At 39.0% G+C, this 17,179-nt stretch overlaps 1 protein-coding gene and 1 long non-coding RNA gene across 2 annotated transcripts in view; one reads left to right on the top strand and one right to left on the bottom strand.

The window, feature by feature from the left end:
• Window positions 1–2,131: 2,131 nt before the first annotated feature.
• Window positions 2,132–17,179, bottom strand: part of LOC111867013 — a 20,865-nt gene continuing 5,817 nt past the window's right edge. Inside the window, exons 2-4 of the long non-coding RNA XR_002843264.2 lie at window positions 14,111–14,312; window positions 12,720–12,841; window positions 2,132–3,373 (exon numbers count right to left, since the gene is read on the bottom strand). This is a non-coding gene — a long non-coding RNA (uncharacterized LOC111867013). The remainder of the gene's footprint in view (window positions 3,374–12,719; window positions 12,842–14,110; window positions 14,313–17,179) is intronic.
• The window catches only part of LOC111867012 (mannosyl-oligosaccharide alpha-1,2-mannosidase IA), a 96,604-nt gene continuing 85,841 nt past the window's right edge, over window positions 6,417–17,179 (top strand). Inside the window, exon 1 of the mRNA XM_023856469.2 lies at window positions 6,417–7,158. Coding sequence (XP_023712237.1) covers window positions 6,517–7,158 — 642 coding nt within the window. The 5' untranslated portion in view covers window positions 6,417–6,516. The remainder of the gene's footprint in view (window positions 7,159–17,179) is intronic.

The raw sequence follows: 17,179 nt of genomic DNA, 5'->3' as shown, positions 1-17,179 counted from the left end.
CGTAACACATCCAGGTAAAAATGTTGGTTCACTGTTTGTCCTGGCGGAACGAACTCTTTGTGGACAATGCCATTCTCACTAATCGCCAAAGGGTTGAAACAGGAACGCACACAATAGAACACCACAGACAAACCACTTAACTCAGACTGACGCCAGCTCACTAACAGTCGCGGGAGACCCCCAGCTAACACCACCTAGCAGCACAACTCGTAACTACAAAGCATGCGCACGCAACAGGTCGGTTCCGGTTATTTTTGGGTCCCCCTTCGTACATTTTGGTATGCTAATGACAAAATATTTAATGAAAAGGTCTATGAGCCAAATAAATGTTTCTGTTTGGGTTATGGTTATGAGCTTGTGCAGCCAACCAATGACGATTATGATATTAATGGTGATCTCTTCAGCTTTATTATGTTGTGAATTGCAGTAATTAATAGTAACAATATAGTTCTTTTTCCACTGCCATTTAAACAGGGAACTAAAGAAGCCTTTATATGTGGACTGGGGACCTGGTTATCTTGGGTTAAGACACTTAATTCTTGTTCAGAGGGTTATGAGCAGCCCCTAGTCAGATCTGTGTGCAGGTATTTCTTCTTACTGCCAATAGTTAAAGATAAAATTCTGCTGCCCGCTGTACAACACCTTACCTACTGGTATGAAACTCAGCATAGTTAACCTACATTGTGTTTTACAGATTTCATTGTCAAATTCAGATTTTGAGTATGTCAGTCTTTTGCTGTTTTCAGCACACAAGAAAATAAACTTATCATGAATGTTCTGGTTTATGGCATGCTCTATGCCATTCAAACCTTTGTTATAATTTGTGTGTGTATTCATTTATGAATTATTCAATGCCAGTAGCACAGATTAGCAGCATTGTATGGTAAAGTTATAGTGTCCATGGCCTAATTTTAGGCATTATCCTGACATTTTCTGTGAGGAAATGAAGAAAACTATGACAACCCCAATCAGGATAGCCAGTCTCCAGACCGCAGTTTGAACCTGGCAACCCATATGGAGCAGGAGCGTAACCCACTGACCACAACATTTGGTGATTTGCATGTCTAATTTCCCTTTAAAACTATCTGTACAAAGTATTAATGTTCAGAACTAGAAGGTTAAGAGAAACAAGAGTGAAGTGATACATTTTTAGAAGTAATCGTTTGGGTGTGTACTATTTTTACATTGCTAGTTTTTGAAGTGCCTTTACATAAAAATTTAATAGTTCCACTAAAATTATTAAAATGATGAACTCAGTGTGTTACCATCTCTGATTTCTTTAGTCCATACATTCAATGAAGTTATTTTGTTGGGATATTTAATACAGTACAATATACAAATGAACTTGCAATTTATTTTATTGCCAACAGGAAGTGAGCTACTTCGAAATGGCATTGCCTGTAGAATCATGTATTTATCATTTATGACAATGAAAGATGTGCCTTGCAAGTTGATTTTAAGAGGTATTAGTCAATAAAGGAAACTTAGTTTCATATGGTTTTATTTATTTATTCATGGTTTAGAGAATATTGCTTTCTGTACATGTTTACAGATTCTAAAAATTGTGAAAATATACCAGTATATTCTGTTATGGTGAAGAAAAAGGTACATATTAATTTTTGTCAGAGTGTTGTAACAGGCATTGATGAATTTTAAAGAAGTGCATGAACTTGACTTACTGTTTTGTGTATTTCCATGTCACTTGGGCATACAAGGTTTTTTTTACATTCAGCAATACAAAATATACTTGGAATACACTGGCAGTTATTTCTAAGAATAATGCAAATATATTATGTCTTTAGGAGCTTAATATAGTTAACCACAAACATATGGAACATGAAAGATCTGAATGCAAAATATGATGCCTTTAATATATGTATTACACATATAAACATGAAACAAAATTACAAGATTAGGAATATAAAATGAGTTCTTTGTTGGATTTTCCAATTAACTTAATCCTTCCAGTTGCACTGTGGCCCTGGGGTCTGCTCGGCCTCTGACAGAAAAGAGTACCAAGAATCTTCCTGTGTGTAAAGGGTGGCTGGTGCATAAGGCTTAACCTCACTGCCATCTGTGAGCTGACCTTCTAGAAAATGTGGGAACCTCGACATCTCAGAACCCTGTGAGCCCCCACGGCCTGTTAACAGGGATAGCTTTACCTTTTTTTAACAGTACAGTATATAAAGTAATTTATTTCTTTTATGGAATTCAGTCATCTCTCAGAAAAAGTATGAGCACACTTTCTAGAAAATGGCATGACAAGAGAATCAAAACGGTTTTAGGGGCCTGACTAGAAAAAGAATGCACACCCAAAATCCATTATTATTCTCAATGAGTTCAACATCACTGTTGTTTTGTTTCGTTTTCAGCTTTTTTACAGTCTTACTTTAAAGGTAGGATCATGTCAGTATGCTGTAGTCTGCCAGTTGATATTTTAAGTGATGTACTGAGGAAAGACATGACAACAAATACCTTCTTGGGGTGAATTTTTGTTATAATTTTTATTTTAGTATATGGATATTATTAAAAGTGACTGTTAATTGCTGTATTTTTTCTGTTATTGGACCACTTTTAGCACAGAACTTTGATACCATAGGTGCATTCAGTATGTGTAGATGTATTAAAACTACCAGAATATCTATTTTAATTCTTTTACAAAGGTAACAGTTTTAAATTTGCTGTTCTGTATCTTACATTAGTATACTCCAAAAGTTTTATTTTAATTTGGAGTCTGTGATAGCGATGAATCTGCTAATTAGTCTGGATTTCTGAAACCAGTAGGTTGAAGGCCTGCTGTCTGTAGAGTATTATGTGAAATTTGATCTTTGCTTTTTGATATAATTTCTCATTTTGTAACAGTGAGTGGAAATTAAGATTTTAAGAAATTATGCAAGTGTGGGTTACCATAGTAACAAATTGTCAAATATTGGACAAACTTAAGGCACATAATAGATATGACTAAGTAAGCAATCTTTTTTTCTTTTAATAAGGAATTGCTTCCTGTGGAATCGGGCAGCCTATAACAAACAGGATTCCTGTATTAATATTTTCAGTTCACTATTGATTTCAGTGGGCTTGATCTCTTTTTGATTATATATAACTCCTTTTCAGACAAAGTTAAGCATTCATATAATAAATGCTTTCCATTTTGTTCTGAGGATAAAAATGGAAGTGGTGTTAACTTTATACCATATATTTATACAGAAGCAGCACCTATACTATTAATAACAAATTATTTGTGTTTTGGTGTGTTCTCTTCGAGTACAGTGTTATGCATTATACTCAGTGTTGGCTGTAGTTCATCATATTTTGATCCTGCTGTCAGTGGTTCTGGCAGAATGTGTGACTTCCAATGAAAACAATTATATTGCTGAAAAATACAAATTCACATCAGAACATATTTAGCATAGCTTTATGAAACTGAATATACTCTAGACATGCCTGAAATGAACTATTTTGATCCAAGGTAATTAGGTGAGCTTCATTCTACAGTTTTCAGTGATTTAATGAAGCTTTTTGAGAAGTTTCATGTTCACTTGCTATTTCTTAGAGGTAATTTTATAGTTCCCATCCTGTTTTCAATTAGAACCATGTGAATGTTACATTCAAAGATAAGTTTGTGGTTCACACAGGTTTAGTTTGAATTTTTGCACACTGGATCTTTGTTGGGAAATTTGAAAGATAAACAAGGCCTGCTATGTGAAGGAGGAATGATATTCATGTTCGTGATTCTTCTAGATTTTTTATATCCAGAATGTTAATTCAATGCTTCTGCAGCTTAAGACTATGTTACTTTTGAAGTGCACTTAACAGAAGCAAACTATGAGATGCAGAACAAAAGTAAGTTCTTCTTGCTTACTGTTGTAAACTGTTAATTCAACTATCACATTCTCAATTGTAAACTGCAGATAGAAGATAAATATTTATGTTAACCCACTTGACTTCCAGCTATTCTCAAAAAGGAAAATTATGTTTTCAGTGTACTCACTGTCTTTCAGTCAGAGGAGTTCATCTTGTAATTTCTGAAGCTGAATACAAAGCAAACTCAATGTATTTATATGATTGAAAGACACTATATCATGTGAATGTTCTTTTCACAGTTTTGAAAGAAAGTGAAGACAGCGTTGAAGGGGTGTCAGTATGTGGATAATCAAATTTTGAAAATACATTTGAGTGTGAATGAGAGTGAATAGTAGTTTAGTTTATGGCTCATAGTTCTATACCAAAGAAATCTTAAGAGTTATTATTAAGAAGGAAGTATGACAACCAGAATTTTATGTAAAATCACAAATGACTTCAGATTAGGAGACTGCCCTTTTAGTTACAGTTTAAGCATTTTTTTAAGTAATAACTTTGTATTTAGATGCTGTTTGGCCTATTTTCTGTGTGTTTCAAACTCCTGCAAATAGATGGAATGCTTTAAGAGATGTGAAGCCAACACCATGAATGTTAAATAATAAATAAATAAAAAGGAAAGGAAATACCACACTCCAAAAGCAACCACTGACTTATAAATGGGGACCAAAAATATGTATTGATGAAATACACATCTTAGTGGCACTTTTTTTTAATTTCAGAACAATCACAAATTGTATTCTGTTTGAAAGGTGTTTTGTGTTTGCATATAACTGTAACAAATTTAGCATGCCCACTGTACTTGAATGTAAGTTAAGTTCGAAGGTTTATGTAAAAATGTAACTGGGTTCCTGAAAGCTTTTCATGTGTTATTCAATAGAATTCTGAAAAAACCAACATAAAGTAAAGCCTAAAAGTATGATATTTATATCAGATGTCAGAAGCATAATAGTGAAATATCCAGATGCATTGTGGTCTCATTCACATTTAGCACACAGGTCCATCCAGGTAATTTGCATACTTGATAACAATGAAATGTTTATAATTAATTACAGCATTTGCCTTAAACATTATAGTGAAATAATGCTGTGGTATCATTCGTACACGTATTTAGCACACATGGCTGTCCAGTTATTTGCACACTTAATACAACTAAAATGTTCAGTATAATGTTAAAAACTACATTTTTTATTGATGTATTTATTTATTAAAAGTGACTGTTACATAAATATAAGGTGTAATTTGTATTGTTTTCATTAAATATGGCCTAGTCATGACAGTATGTTATGATATTCTCATTTAAGATTTTCCAGGAATAAAATAAAGGTAATCCCTGTAATAGGCCATGGAGGCCCATAGGGTTGTGAGATGTTGAGGCTCCCACATTTTTTAGGCAATCGGCTCACAGATGGCAGTGAGGTCAGTAATACATGCCGGTCACCCTTTACTCCCAGGAAGATTCCTGGTATTCATTTCTGGTAGAGGCTGAGTCAAACCCAGGGCCATAGGGCAGCTGGAAGGATTAGCACAATTTAAAAATCCAATGACAATGACCCATGACCTTTTGTAGAATAGTGCCTCAAGCAACAACGATAACACATGCCCAGATTTTCCAGGAATAGTGCTTTGGAACCTAAACTGAGACAAGAAATCATCCAGTTTAATATTCCACTTTATATTTTTTTCACTAGCATACAGTAAATGGTAAAGTGGTTCAGGAGGGAAGCTGGCCACTAATCTACACCAAGCATAGAAGTTAATGTATGGAGATGCACCTTCTGAAACACCTACATGTAGATTCAAGTATTCAGTTAGAGGCTGAAAAATTTACATAATTTGAGAAAATGAAATGCAGCCTGCGACAAATACTTTGAGATGTCTATATACATTTTGAGTCTCCTGGTGTCAGAGATACCCATACACTGTGTTACTGTTATGTTGGCAACTCTCAAATACTGAAATATAATGTTAGAGTTGGCAACATCGTAGTAAACAATTCAAGAATTAGGTTATTTCTTGTTACCTAAGTGATGTTTACTGTTATGTGTAACTACAATTAGCGTGTAACAACAGTATCTTTATATTATGTATTACTATGATTATAAGTTTGTATGTATATAAGGCGTACTTCTGAATGAGATTTCTGAGTCTTAATAAAGGAGTAGAGTGAACACTGATTCTTACTTATCATTCGATCTACGGGAAACTGAAAATAACAGATACACCTACCAGTTGTTGGGTACTTATATACTATTTGAGATACCTACATTGGGTTTGCTCAATTTACATACTTCAACCCATACACATACTAATCTATTACGGCTATTACTTAGGTATTTTTAAACCTTGCCACCAGAGTTCAGGCCTTTTACTTTGCAGCTTATGCTGCTATCTGACCACAGTGTCTGGAATTTATTTCCAAACGATCGGTATGTGTAACATTCACGTGTAATTTTTGCTTATGTTTCCCACTCTCCACTTGCACTGATTTAGATTGTGTAGTTCGCGGCCAATTAGAGCTCACATCATGCGTTGCTGTCTCGTCCGTACCTACGTATCAAGAAGGCAGCGTTTATAATGTTGACAACTTGACACAGTTCTTTCGAATGGCGTCCGGAGTTAGTGTGTGTTGATGGGACTGGGCAAAAATTGTAAAATATGGTATCTGCTGGCATCATCCCGACGTACCAGCGTTTTGTAAATGGTGTTCCGGTACCGTCATTTTCTCGGCGATCGTTTAGGCCAAGAGAGAAGCATTTAATTCTTTTAGTGTTCTTAACGTTTGGAGTAGTGTGGTTTGGAGCATTTTTTTTCTTGCCCGAATTCCGTGGTGGCTCGAACACGGTGAACAGTGTGTATAATGTTTATAAACATATGCAAAAGGCAGGGCCAGATTTATTAATACCTGCTCCACCCCACGGGGACGAATTTAGTGAAATTCCCGGAGGAGGTAAGTTAATCAGACATGACGATTTTGAACATCCAGACCCCCATAAAATTGAAGATAAGGCAAAACTGTTGGCAAAAATTGAAGAGGATGTGGAAATTGATAAAATGAGAAACCAAAAGGTGTTAGAAAGGCCAGATATTATAGATCAGCCAAATCATCCAGTGAGTGTGAGTTCAGAGAAAACCAGTGCTTCTCAGAAACAAGTTGAAGTTTTGGTGGAAGAGGTATCTGTACCACCTCATAACAAGATTATCACCATTCCACCAGCACCAAGTGATCATTATCCAGACACTAATGGTGGGGAAGATCCTGATCCAATAGCTCGTGAAAGAAGGCTTAAAGTGAAAGAGGTATGTGGAGTGTATGTAGTGTACCAAAGAGCTTGTAATTGTGTCTTATTTCTACCTTGTTTTATGTAGTGTTAGAAATTGACCGTGGCCTTGTATGATTGGCCGTAATATACAGTGTTTGGCAGGCAATTGGCACATTCGGTTGTAATGTCTTTAAGGATACTATTAATTAGAAAAGTCATGGTAAGTATGCATTAAAATATATTAACTTAGCGACAGGTAAAAGATAAAGTTGACTCTGTGTCTAAGCACCTTGCTATGAAGTGTAGGGGAATAGATGACAAGGTTTCACATAATTTCAAACCTCTGCTTCAGATTTGGGAGGGGGGGAACTGGGTGAATACTATTGTAAAAGCACAAATTCTTCAGGTATGTAAGAGTTCGGAAATTTTATATGCTTCACACATTATAATGTTGAATATGTAAGTTAAAGCTGTCCCTGTGCTTAACTAATTAAGCACTACACCATGAAGATGTATAGGGAAGTGGCTGTATAGGTCCACATTTTCTTGACCTTTGCACTAGTTGGAGGTGAGTGGTCAGCTTCACGCACACCCTGCCTGTTTACCCAGGGAAAGAACCCCTGTTATCCATTAGATAGGAGCTTGGGTGCACCCCAGAAGTGGTCTGAATGACGTGTAGAAGAGAAAATTTTTTACCCTACTGGGACTTGAACTCCAACCTGTGAACACACAGCAGAACTCCTGCCCCAGCTGAAATATTCAAGGCAGCCACAACCAACAAACCGAACAAAACCAAAGCAACCCAACTACACCCAAATAAAACTGATGGTAACCCACATAACCAAATTAACCAGAGGCAACTATGGTAGGAGGAAAGATAACCGTATTACAGCAAGCAGCAGAATCCATAACCATAACCATAACAACTTGCACACCTGAAGATGGCCAGTTAGGCCGAAATGTATAGTGTCCACTAAAGGAATGCAAAAAAAGTATGGTAAGTTATGTTGCACATAGATGGCACAACAGCTCCAAAGCCAGATTCCTTTTTCTTACAGACTATAGCTTAGTTAGTATAACAGTTGTGGTATCCCAGCTGGGTTTGATGATGAATTATATTAAATCTAATGTATTGATTGGTTTTAAAATTATCAACCATATTTTGTGTGCAACCTTTTTCTGCATGTTGATAATTACCATCATGAAATGGCAAGAAGTTATGAAGTCATATTTTCAGATACTGCCTTTATTGATGAAAATGTTACTTCAGTGTAAAACGCAATATAGAGTGCAATGCCTAATCCTGCCTTGGCTCTAAACAATCTGTTTATTGCTGATAAGTAATTTTTACAGTTTTAGTAACCATTAGTGCAATTTAACGACATCTCCATCATATAAATCGAGGCAGTTGTGCCGAGCAAATTGGATCAAATGGAATACTTGAGGTGTATATTCACTGCTACCTAGTTCGAACCTCGGCCTGGACCGCAGTTATCCTGGCAGATATTTTTCATATGTTGCCCCACCCCCTCCCGGCCAGCAGCCACTCCAGTCTTTAAGATTCACGGAACCTGAGCATCCTCTTAAATCGTTCTGTGCTGAGTGTTGCAGTTGACAGAGCTGTGTTAAATAACTTTCAGTCCCTCCAGCACAACTGGAAAGGCTTACTTCAGGCGGATGAAACAAAGGTATGCACTGCAATACCAGTGAGTAAAGTCGATAATAAAAGCTAAGTAAATATACTTTGTTAGTCACAGGTCACCCAAGAGAGAATCGTAAATTATAGGGAACTTGTTAACGTTACCATTATTAACAGTTTACATTGGCAGATATCAAATTGATGGCCCTGTTATTATTAGTCAGTACAGTTGCTCTGAATGTGCTAGGCTGCGGCATTCTGAGAACATGACACTCTCTGCGGCCCATCACATGTATACAGGTGTCATCAGCAAAGAGACCTAGATAGACACCAGGTGTTTGGGCATATCATTTATATATATATACTGTACAATGTGGGGGACAAGACGGGACCTTGTGGCACCCCTGCTTGTGTATCCCTTGGTGTAGACATTTCATCTTTGACTGAGACTGAAATTTCTCCTAGAAAGGAAAGAGCCTATAAGCTTCAATATATGGACCAAAAAAGTTTAATTCCAATAATTTATATAGCAAGCCAGGGTGTCTGTAAGAGTTACTTTACGACAGGTGGTTTACCGCCAATCAATTCATCTTGGCGTCAGGCCCCTTGAGGCCCATGATCAGAGATTCTTTCTTCAAACTGAACTCTTGCGGTAATAGTCCTTATGTAACATCCCTTCTAATGAGAAGATGGGGTCGTCTCTTATGGATACGCTTGGCCTTTCGTTAAGTGTATATTTCGCACATATAACATGTTATTGAAAAGTCTTCCTTTTGCACTACACACAAGTCCTCTGTCAGTACAGGCTTTACAGAGTAGATCATGCCTAACTTACATATCTTATGCTACAACGGCAGCTTAGTCGTTTGAACTGTCGTAAGCTTGACTACCGCCATCTGCTTCAAACATGTCCCGCTTATAACATTTCGGCACGGACCGAACAGAAAAACTTTCCTCGTTATTGTAGTTCAGTTGTTGCCGTGGAAATATGTTTGCGAAGCCATTACTCAGTAACGGCTGTTGTGTATTTGCTTATCTCGCGGTCGTTGCACAGCAACGGGTCTACATGCCACAGTATTCTCTGTTTAAGCAGCTAACCGGAATATTGTACACAGCGAAACATAGATAAATATTTGGTCCTATTTTCATGAGTAAATAGCGATCGCGGTGTTAATACAAGCTGACGCACAACAGATGTTGATGCTAATGGGACCGTCAGTCTCATAGTCAGCTCTCTAATAATTCAGTCATCCAGTAGCGACCGCCTTTCGTTTGTTTCAAGGAGCAACTACGGTCAGTTGAAAGAAGTTTTCACGTAATTTCTTCTATTGAATGTCGGTTTCTTATTATTTCCGTCACCCAGTATATATTCTTACTTCGAGTAAAAAGTGCTTTTCTGGATTACAAATGTCTGCCGACTTCTCAACCAACAGGTGTATGCACAACTTAAAAAAAAAACTCGCTGTGAACATCCTTTAGTTATAATGGGTAGCCGTCGGCGCGAGTATTATAATTTCTTTCTTAAACTGCAGTAGTATTGCTTATTTACCGGCACGCACTAACGTAATTAGTTGAGGCACTATGCTACAAGCCGGAAAGTCGCGGTTTCGATTTCCCGATGAGGTTATTGCTTTTTTTCAGTTGACCTAATCCAGCTACACTATGGCCCTGAGGTCGACTCAGCCTCTAACAGAAATGAGTACCAGGAATCTTCCTAGGTGTGAAGGGCGGCCGGTGCGTAAGGCTGACATCCTCACCGTCATCTGTGAGATATTTGTCTAGAAAATGTGGAAACCTCAACGTCTCACAACCCTGTGGGCCTCCATTGCCTATCACGGGGATAGCTTTACTTTCTTATTTATAATATCGTTTATTCGAATTACTGGTACATGACGCCATACCCCCAGAGATAATGCATGCTTTCATATTGTCAAAATTGTTGACTTACGTTGTGGAAAAGATAGGCCTTACGGAGTACGTATCGAAAATATTTTCGAAATCGGCACACATTCTTAAGATTCCGAATAACACTGCAAGAAGCGGAAGTACGCGAATTTGAAATCTGCTAACAAATTGTTAGTAAGAACGCGAACTTTATAAAGTGTTTACTTAAAGGTATATTCCCATGACCTCGAGGAAACAACCTTGAGAACTTGAACAAGAACAATACGTGCTTTTTTCACATCCCGTAATTTACCCCTAAGAACCTGGGTCTGTTTAGTACGGAGACCTATGTACAGTACACGCGTATTATATGCACAAGTGTGCTGCAATATGAACGGAACATCATGAGGTATTCAGTGCTTAAATAAATCATTCTTGTCGGATGGTGGGTGTGGTACAGACAAGCAATTGAAGCAGAATAACGACAGAAAATAAAGAAGAGAAAAAGAGAAACTAGCGTTCCATCAGTGCCAGTTGAATCAATAGCCGGTATTCATCACATTATAACGCTGTATGAGACCTCCAGAAGGGAGCCACCATTCCCTCGCTATCGCAGCCTCTCACGTCCATTGTATTTTTTTTTTAGAATGGAGATCCCATAGAACTCGACTCCAGACGTTTTTGTTCAGGATTTTTGAGGTTCAGGTTCTTTTGAAATGTATGCTGTTCGGTGAACATCTTGTGCTATCCAACCCGCATCTTCTGTCCTTGCTCTTCAGTTTGTTGCTTTCTCAGAATTACCTGCACGACGCTATAATATAAGTCCTGCCAACTCCCTCTAACTTAATTCTGTCTTCACCTACAGATGATTCGTAGTGTATTTTGGAGATACTTTATTTCTTGGAATTATTGGTGACCGACTGCAAACTGGATGATCAGGAATCGATTTCTAGCAGTGGCACAGTTTTTTCCCTTCTCCATTACGCCCAGGCCGATGTGGGGCTCAACTAGCCAGTGGTTGGCGGAGGATATTTCCTCCGGGACAAAGCGAACGGAGCGTGAATATGGCCAGTCAGGTCTATTGAATACCGAGGATTGGTGTACATTAAGTTTTACTTCAGCATTTCCCGTACTCCTGGATATACGAGTATGGGGATTAGGACGTCAAATTTTCATTTTCATAAGAGCACTTAGGGATTTTTCCAGTCATGTCCATGGCCGGAAGAATTGACGGTCTCCTTCCCCCCAGTTCTGGTTATACTTGGTACTCATTTCATTGGATAAAAGCAGCCGGAACTAAAAACTATTCATCTCTTGCCGAAGCTGAGATTTCACTCCCATAATCTGTCTTGTACCTTGTTTTAGGCATAGCGTTAATGGAAGGATAATATTAAAATGGGTCTGAAAGAAATAGGGCGTATTTGAACTTGATTCGTCAGGCTTAAGGGAGGGGACAGTGGCGTGCCCTTGCTATCACGGTAATGAACCTTCAGATTAATAAAAATGGGGATATTTCTCAAATAGCTAAGCCCAAGCAACAACAACTTATAAGCTGTTGTTATTTCCGCAGTATGTGTTGTTCTCCCCACACATGGTAAACGCTTTTTTTTTTAATTCCGGGAGAACACGATAGAGTTCCTAGCGATGTAATTTTCACCGTTCCTCAGTTCAAGTTGTATATCCAAGTATTATTATTCGTATGCTACTTGGATTTGAAATTATCATTTTATTTCCTCCCTCGGGGTAAGAGATTGAGCTTCTTACCCACACAAAAAAAAAATTCTATGTAATGTGAGGCAAAAGATGTACTCCTGGAGAATTCATACAAGCGCTCTCTTAAAATTACGTCTATAATAGTGCTGAAAATCTCCAAATTATACACAAAAGGCCCACCCAGCCTCCTATGCAATGGGTACGGGGGTAAAGCGGCAGGGGCGTGAAGCTGACCACACCTCCATCTAGTGCCGAGGTCAAGAAAATGTGGATCTATACATCCATTCCCCCATACGCCTTCATGGCGTAGTGCTTAATTAGTTAATAAATTTAAACAAGTTGTATTTTCGAAAAGCTCTTACCTGTGCCTGATGTAGGCCAAAACCCACAATTAATTGTCTTCGTTTTAATTCACCTTCGTCTTGTCTCTCTCAGCCAAGAAGAAGAAACGCAGGGCAGTTGCCAAACAGAAAGTAAGAGCTCACTGAAAATAAAATGGCTAATATTGATGTATTCAACATAGACCTTGAATTCGGTGTATCAGATCTGTCAGTTGCAATGGTTTAGCTGCTCAACCAGACGATACGTTTCACTTGGCCGTACCCTTTCACAGACCATGTTTATAGTCACGTTATTAAAATCGCTGTTACTACATAGGATGGATCTGTGACATTATTAGCTAACAGCTAAATCATTCACAAACCAGTGACATGTCAGTAACACTGTATTTATTATGCCTGTGTGGGAGGATCCGGAGTTTTTGAGAATAAAACGATTGAAAGTTGTAACATCGCGTTTTTCTGGTTAGTGCTCGAATGAAGACAGTTCTCGAGGAAGGAGCAATATGGGAAAGAAGTCGCGAATTTAAGGTACCATATAAGAATTTATGACCGCCTCTGTGGTCTAGTGGTCAGAGTTCCTGGCTACAGATACAGAGGTCCCAGGTTCGATTCTCGGCGCTGCCAAATTTTCGGAGAAGTCTGGAACGGGTTTCACTCAGCCTTATGAGGATAATTGAGGAGCTATTTCAAGGATAGCGGCTCCGGTCTAGAAAACCGAAATTTACGGCCGTGGGGATTCGTTGCGCCGTCCACGTGACACCCTCTATCCGCTAAAGTTGGCACTAATTTCGCCGACAAGCGGCGGTCGCTTGGTCGGTATAGTTCGCTTGCGGACTCGAGCCACGGAGTTTTTTTTTTTTTTACATTTATTCGAAACAGTAGATATTAGACTTAAGCTTAGTCTTAGAATATATATGTGGGATTTCGAATAAATAGGATTATCTTCATGTATATCCATAGTAAAGTGGCAAAAGAAAATGATACAGAATTTGTAACATGTAATATTATTGACAGAATACTTCATGGTTTGTGTTCAAACGTCACACAGACTTGGTGGTGACGTTTAATCTCGATCCTTAAATTATAAAACACAGACATGATGCTACCATGTAAAATCGACCGAGTACTTGTTATACCATGTGTTGCAAGTCTAGATTACCAAAGGAAAGCAGATAAGGAAAGGTAAAAATGTGAAGTTGTCCCTGTGCTTAATTAATTAAGCTTCACGCCATGGAGAGTGGAGGTATAGCTCCACCATTCTTGACCTCGGCACTGGATGCAGTTGATTGTTCAGCTTCACGCCTCGGGCGTCTATACCCCTGAAGACAGAGCACCTGGTACCCATTGAATAGGGGGCTGGGTGAACACCAGTGTCGATCTGAGTGCTGTAGAGTAGAGAAAAGAAATCTTACCCCTGCCGGGAATGGAACCCCGGTTGTCCAGGCCGCAGCTTGTCTCCGTACCGGCTTGAAGATTATTGTAACTCAGTAAAGTGAACCGTCGCGGCTTGATGGCTAGGCTCCGAACATCTGGAGGGGTACCAGAAACGTTTTCACACATCTGCACCGGTTGTGATACCTTCCAGCAGTCTGCCACCTGCTGAGCTCTTCCCGGCTCCACCAAAGAAGTGAAGACAACAGAAAAAGAAAAGAGGATTTAAATATGTCAATAGCGAAAGTGAAGACTAACAGATTCTTTATTTATATAGATTCGTTTAGCGACCCTTTCAATTGGTTGAGGCACTATGCTATAAGCCGGAACGTCGCGGGTTCGATTCCCGATAAGGTCATTGGATTCTTCGATTGACCTAATCCTTCCAGCCGCACTATGGCCCTGGGAGTCGACTCAGCCTCTAACATTAATGAGTACCATGAATCTTCCTGGGGGTAAATGGCGACCTACGCATAAGGCTGACAACCTTACCGCTATCTGTGAGCCAATTGTTTAGAAAATATGGGAGCCTCCACGTCTCAAAATCCTATCGGCCACGGATAGCTTTAATTTATTTAACAACCATTTGAGTAGCTAAGGTTTTTTATTGCTAGTGGGGTTGGACTAAGTCCCTTGTACTGATGCCACTTCTGGCCTATGTAGTAGCTAAGGTTACTCGTATTTAACATCCAAATTATATGGAAATTTATCTTTATGGTACTGTCCCTGCTCTTATCTTGAGTTAATGAGGGAACTTTGAAAAGTCTCAGTCAGGACAGCCGGTGTCCAAACCAAGGTTTGGGTCTGAGACTTCCTGAATACGAAGGAGTGGTAAAAATTGGACTGCAACGCTCAATAAGACTACCAGCAGATGTATTACAGAATGAATGTCTACCTTCTCTTCATTGTGGAAGGTCAGCATAGTCACCAATCCTGATCTTGAAAGAATTCCTCTGTTCACAACATTTTACGCTCTTCCCCTAAGATAAATTCAAATATTGGCCCTTCTCCTGCCCTGGTGTCGATATGTTACGGTTTCTTCACTGTATTCAGCAGGTACAGCCTTCTGATTTTTTCTTCAGTGTGACCGTGATCTTAACAGTACTGCAACGTGTAGACCTACAACTAACAGAATTTCAGCGGTTGTCACAGATATCTGATGACTGTAAAATTATGGATGTATACAACGGTGTAACAATATTTTGAAGCGTAGTAGAGTAGTCCACTCAGCCTCGTGAGGACAGTTGAGGAGCTATTTCAAGGAAATAGTGGCTCCGGTCTAGAAACCCGAGATTAACGGCCTTGGGGATTCGTTGCGCTGACCACGCGACACCCTCTATCCCCTAAATTTGCCACTAATTTCACCGACAATTGGCGGTCGCTCGGTTGGTATAGTTCCCTTGCTGACTAAAACCACGGAGTAGAATAGTTTATCAGTTTTATGAAGCCGTGCTGTTTGCATTAACCGTCCCCCCATTATTTCCGGTAATCGCTTCTTTTACACGAAAGTGCATGCTTCTAGCGCAATTCGTCAATGACTTTATTTGTGGGTGGATAGACAGAGAGACAGCAGGTAAAACGCCAAAGTGGAGTTTATGTACGCAAACGGACGTATTTGGTTACGAAACGGTTCAAGTACTTTACCCAGTCTTGAAGAAAATTGTAATTTTTGTCTTGATACGCATCAAACTATATGGAATGTTTGAATAAAACGTACACAGTTTAAGAATAATGAATAATAAAATGAAAATTCAGTACACTAATTGTCGGTTGTTCCGGTCAGATAGAATAAAACATTGAAATATGGACTGTCAGTTAGAGGTATGTGCAATAAATATTGTGTTACGAATTTTACCACCTAAAAGGAAAGTTTTTAGTGGGATTAAAGTGTGAGCATATATGTACGAGCTATTAGGTTTTGTATCTATCTGTTGACCTCACCGCTATCTGTGAGTTGATTGTCCAGAAAATATGGGAGCCTCGACGTCTCAGAACCCTATGGGCCTCTGCGGCCTGCTACAGGGATACCGTTACCTTTTTACCGTACTGTTGAATAGTGAACAACTAATTATACATTCCTGCTGCTGCTGTTTGGGATGAATGGATGAGAGAAAAAGTCGGCTTTGCTTTATCGTTTTCTGTCAAAACAACTTTATACAAGTTGTGCAAACACTTTTCCAGTCGCAAGAGGACGTTCGTTACAGACTTTATTCAAGTTCACAACAGAACTTTGTAACAAAACCCTAAATTCCTCGTACTTAGAGCCTCGTTGTTAAAATCGTTTTTATTTAACGTATTTCTTTATTTGCCTCAAAATCTACTAGAAACAGAAGTTCAGCTTTCTAGGAACAGAGAGACATCTTTTCATTCATAAGTGAAGCTGGCCCATTTTCAGTCTCCAGCAGGTACCGAGGATGGCTTATTAGTTTGCGAGTTACTTAAGAACGCTGGTTCAGCTGGTGACCGCCTTTGTGGTCTAGTGGTCAAGAGTTCCTGGCTACAGATCCAGAGGTCCGGGTTTGATTGTCGGCGCTACCAGATTTTCTGAGAAGTGGTGGGTCTGCAACTGGGTCCACACAGCCTCGTGAGGATAATAGAAAAGCTATTTAAAGGAAATAGCGGCTCCGGTCTAGAAAACCGAGATTAATGGCCGTGGGATCCGTTGCACTGACCAAGCGACACCCTCTATCCCCTACAGTTGGTACTAATTTCGCCGACAAGCGGCGGTCGCTCGGTCGGTATAGTTCGCTTGCGGACTACAGAAAAAGAAATACAGTAAAACTTGGTTATAGCAACATCGGTTTCTGCGACACCTTGTCTATTGCGTCAAATATTCAATGGTACGAACTAATTCCTCATAAAGCAACTGTTTTTATACCTTGCTTAGTACGACATGCACAAATGCATCAACCTCGTATGTAACGTCATTTTCATTCCTGAATTTCTCTGATATGGACATTGAACGTAATTTAGAAAGTGTGTATTGGGCAAGTAACAGGAAACAGATGAAGATAACTGATTACTGTACTCGTATCTAGGTACAGTAAGGC

The sequence above is a fragment of the Cryptotermes secundus genome, unplaced genomic scaffold, assembly GCF_002891405.2.
Source record: "Cryptotermes secundus unplaced genomic scaffold, Csec_1.0 scaffold1437, whole genome shotgun sequence".
Lineage (NCBI taxonomy): Eukaryota > Metazoa > Arthropoda > Insecta > Blattodea > Kalotermitidae > Cryptotermes > Cryptotermes secundus.
Note: the sequence above shows the minus strand (reverse complement) of the source record. Positions and strands in the feature narration are given on the sequence as shown.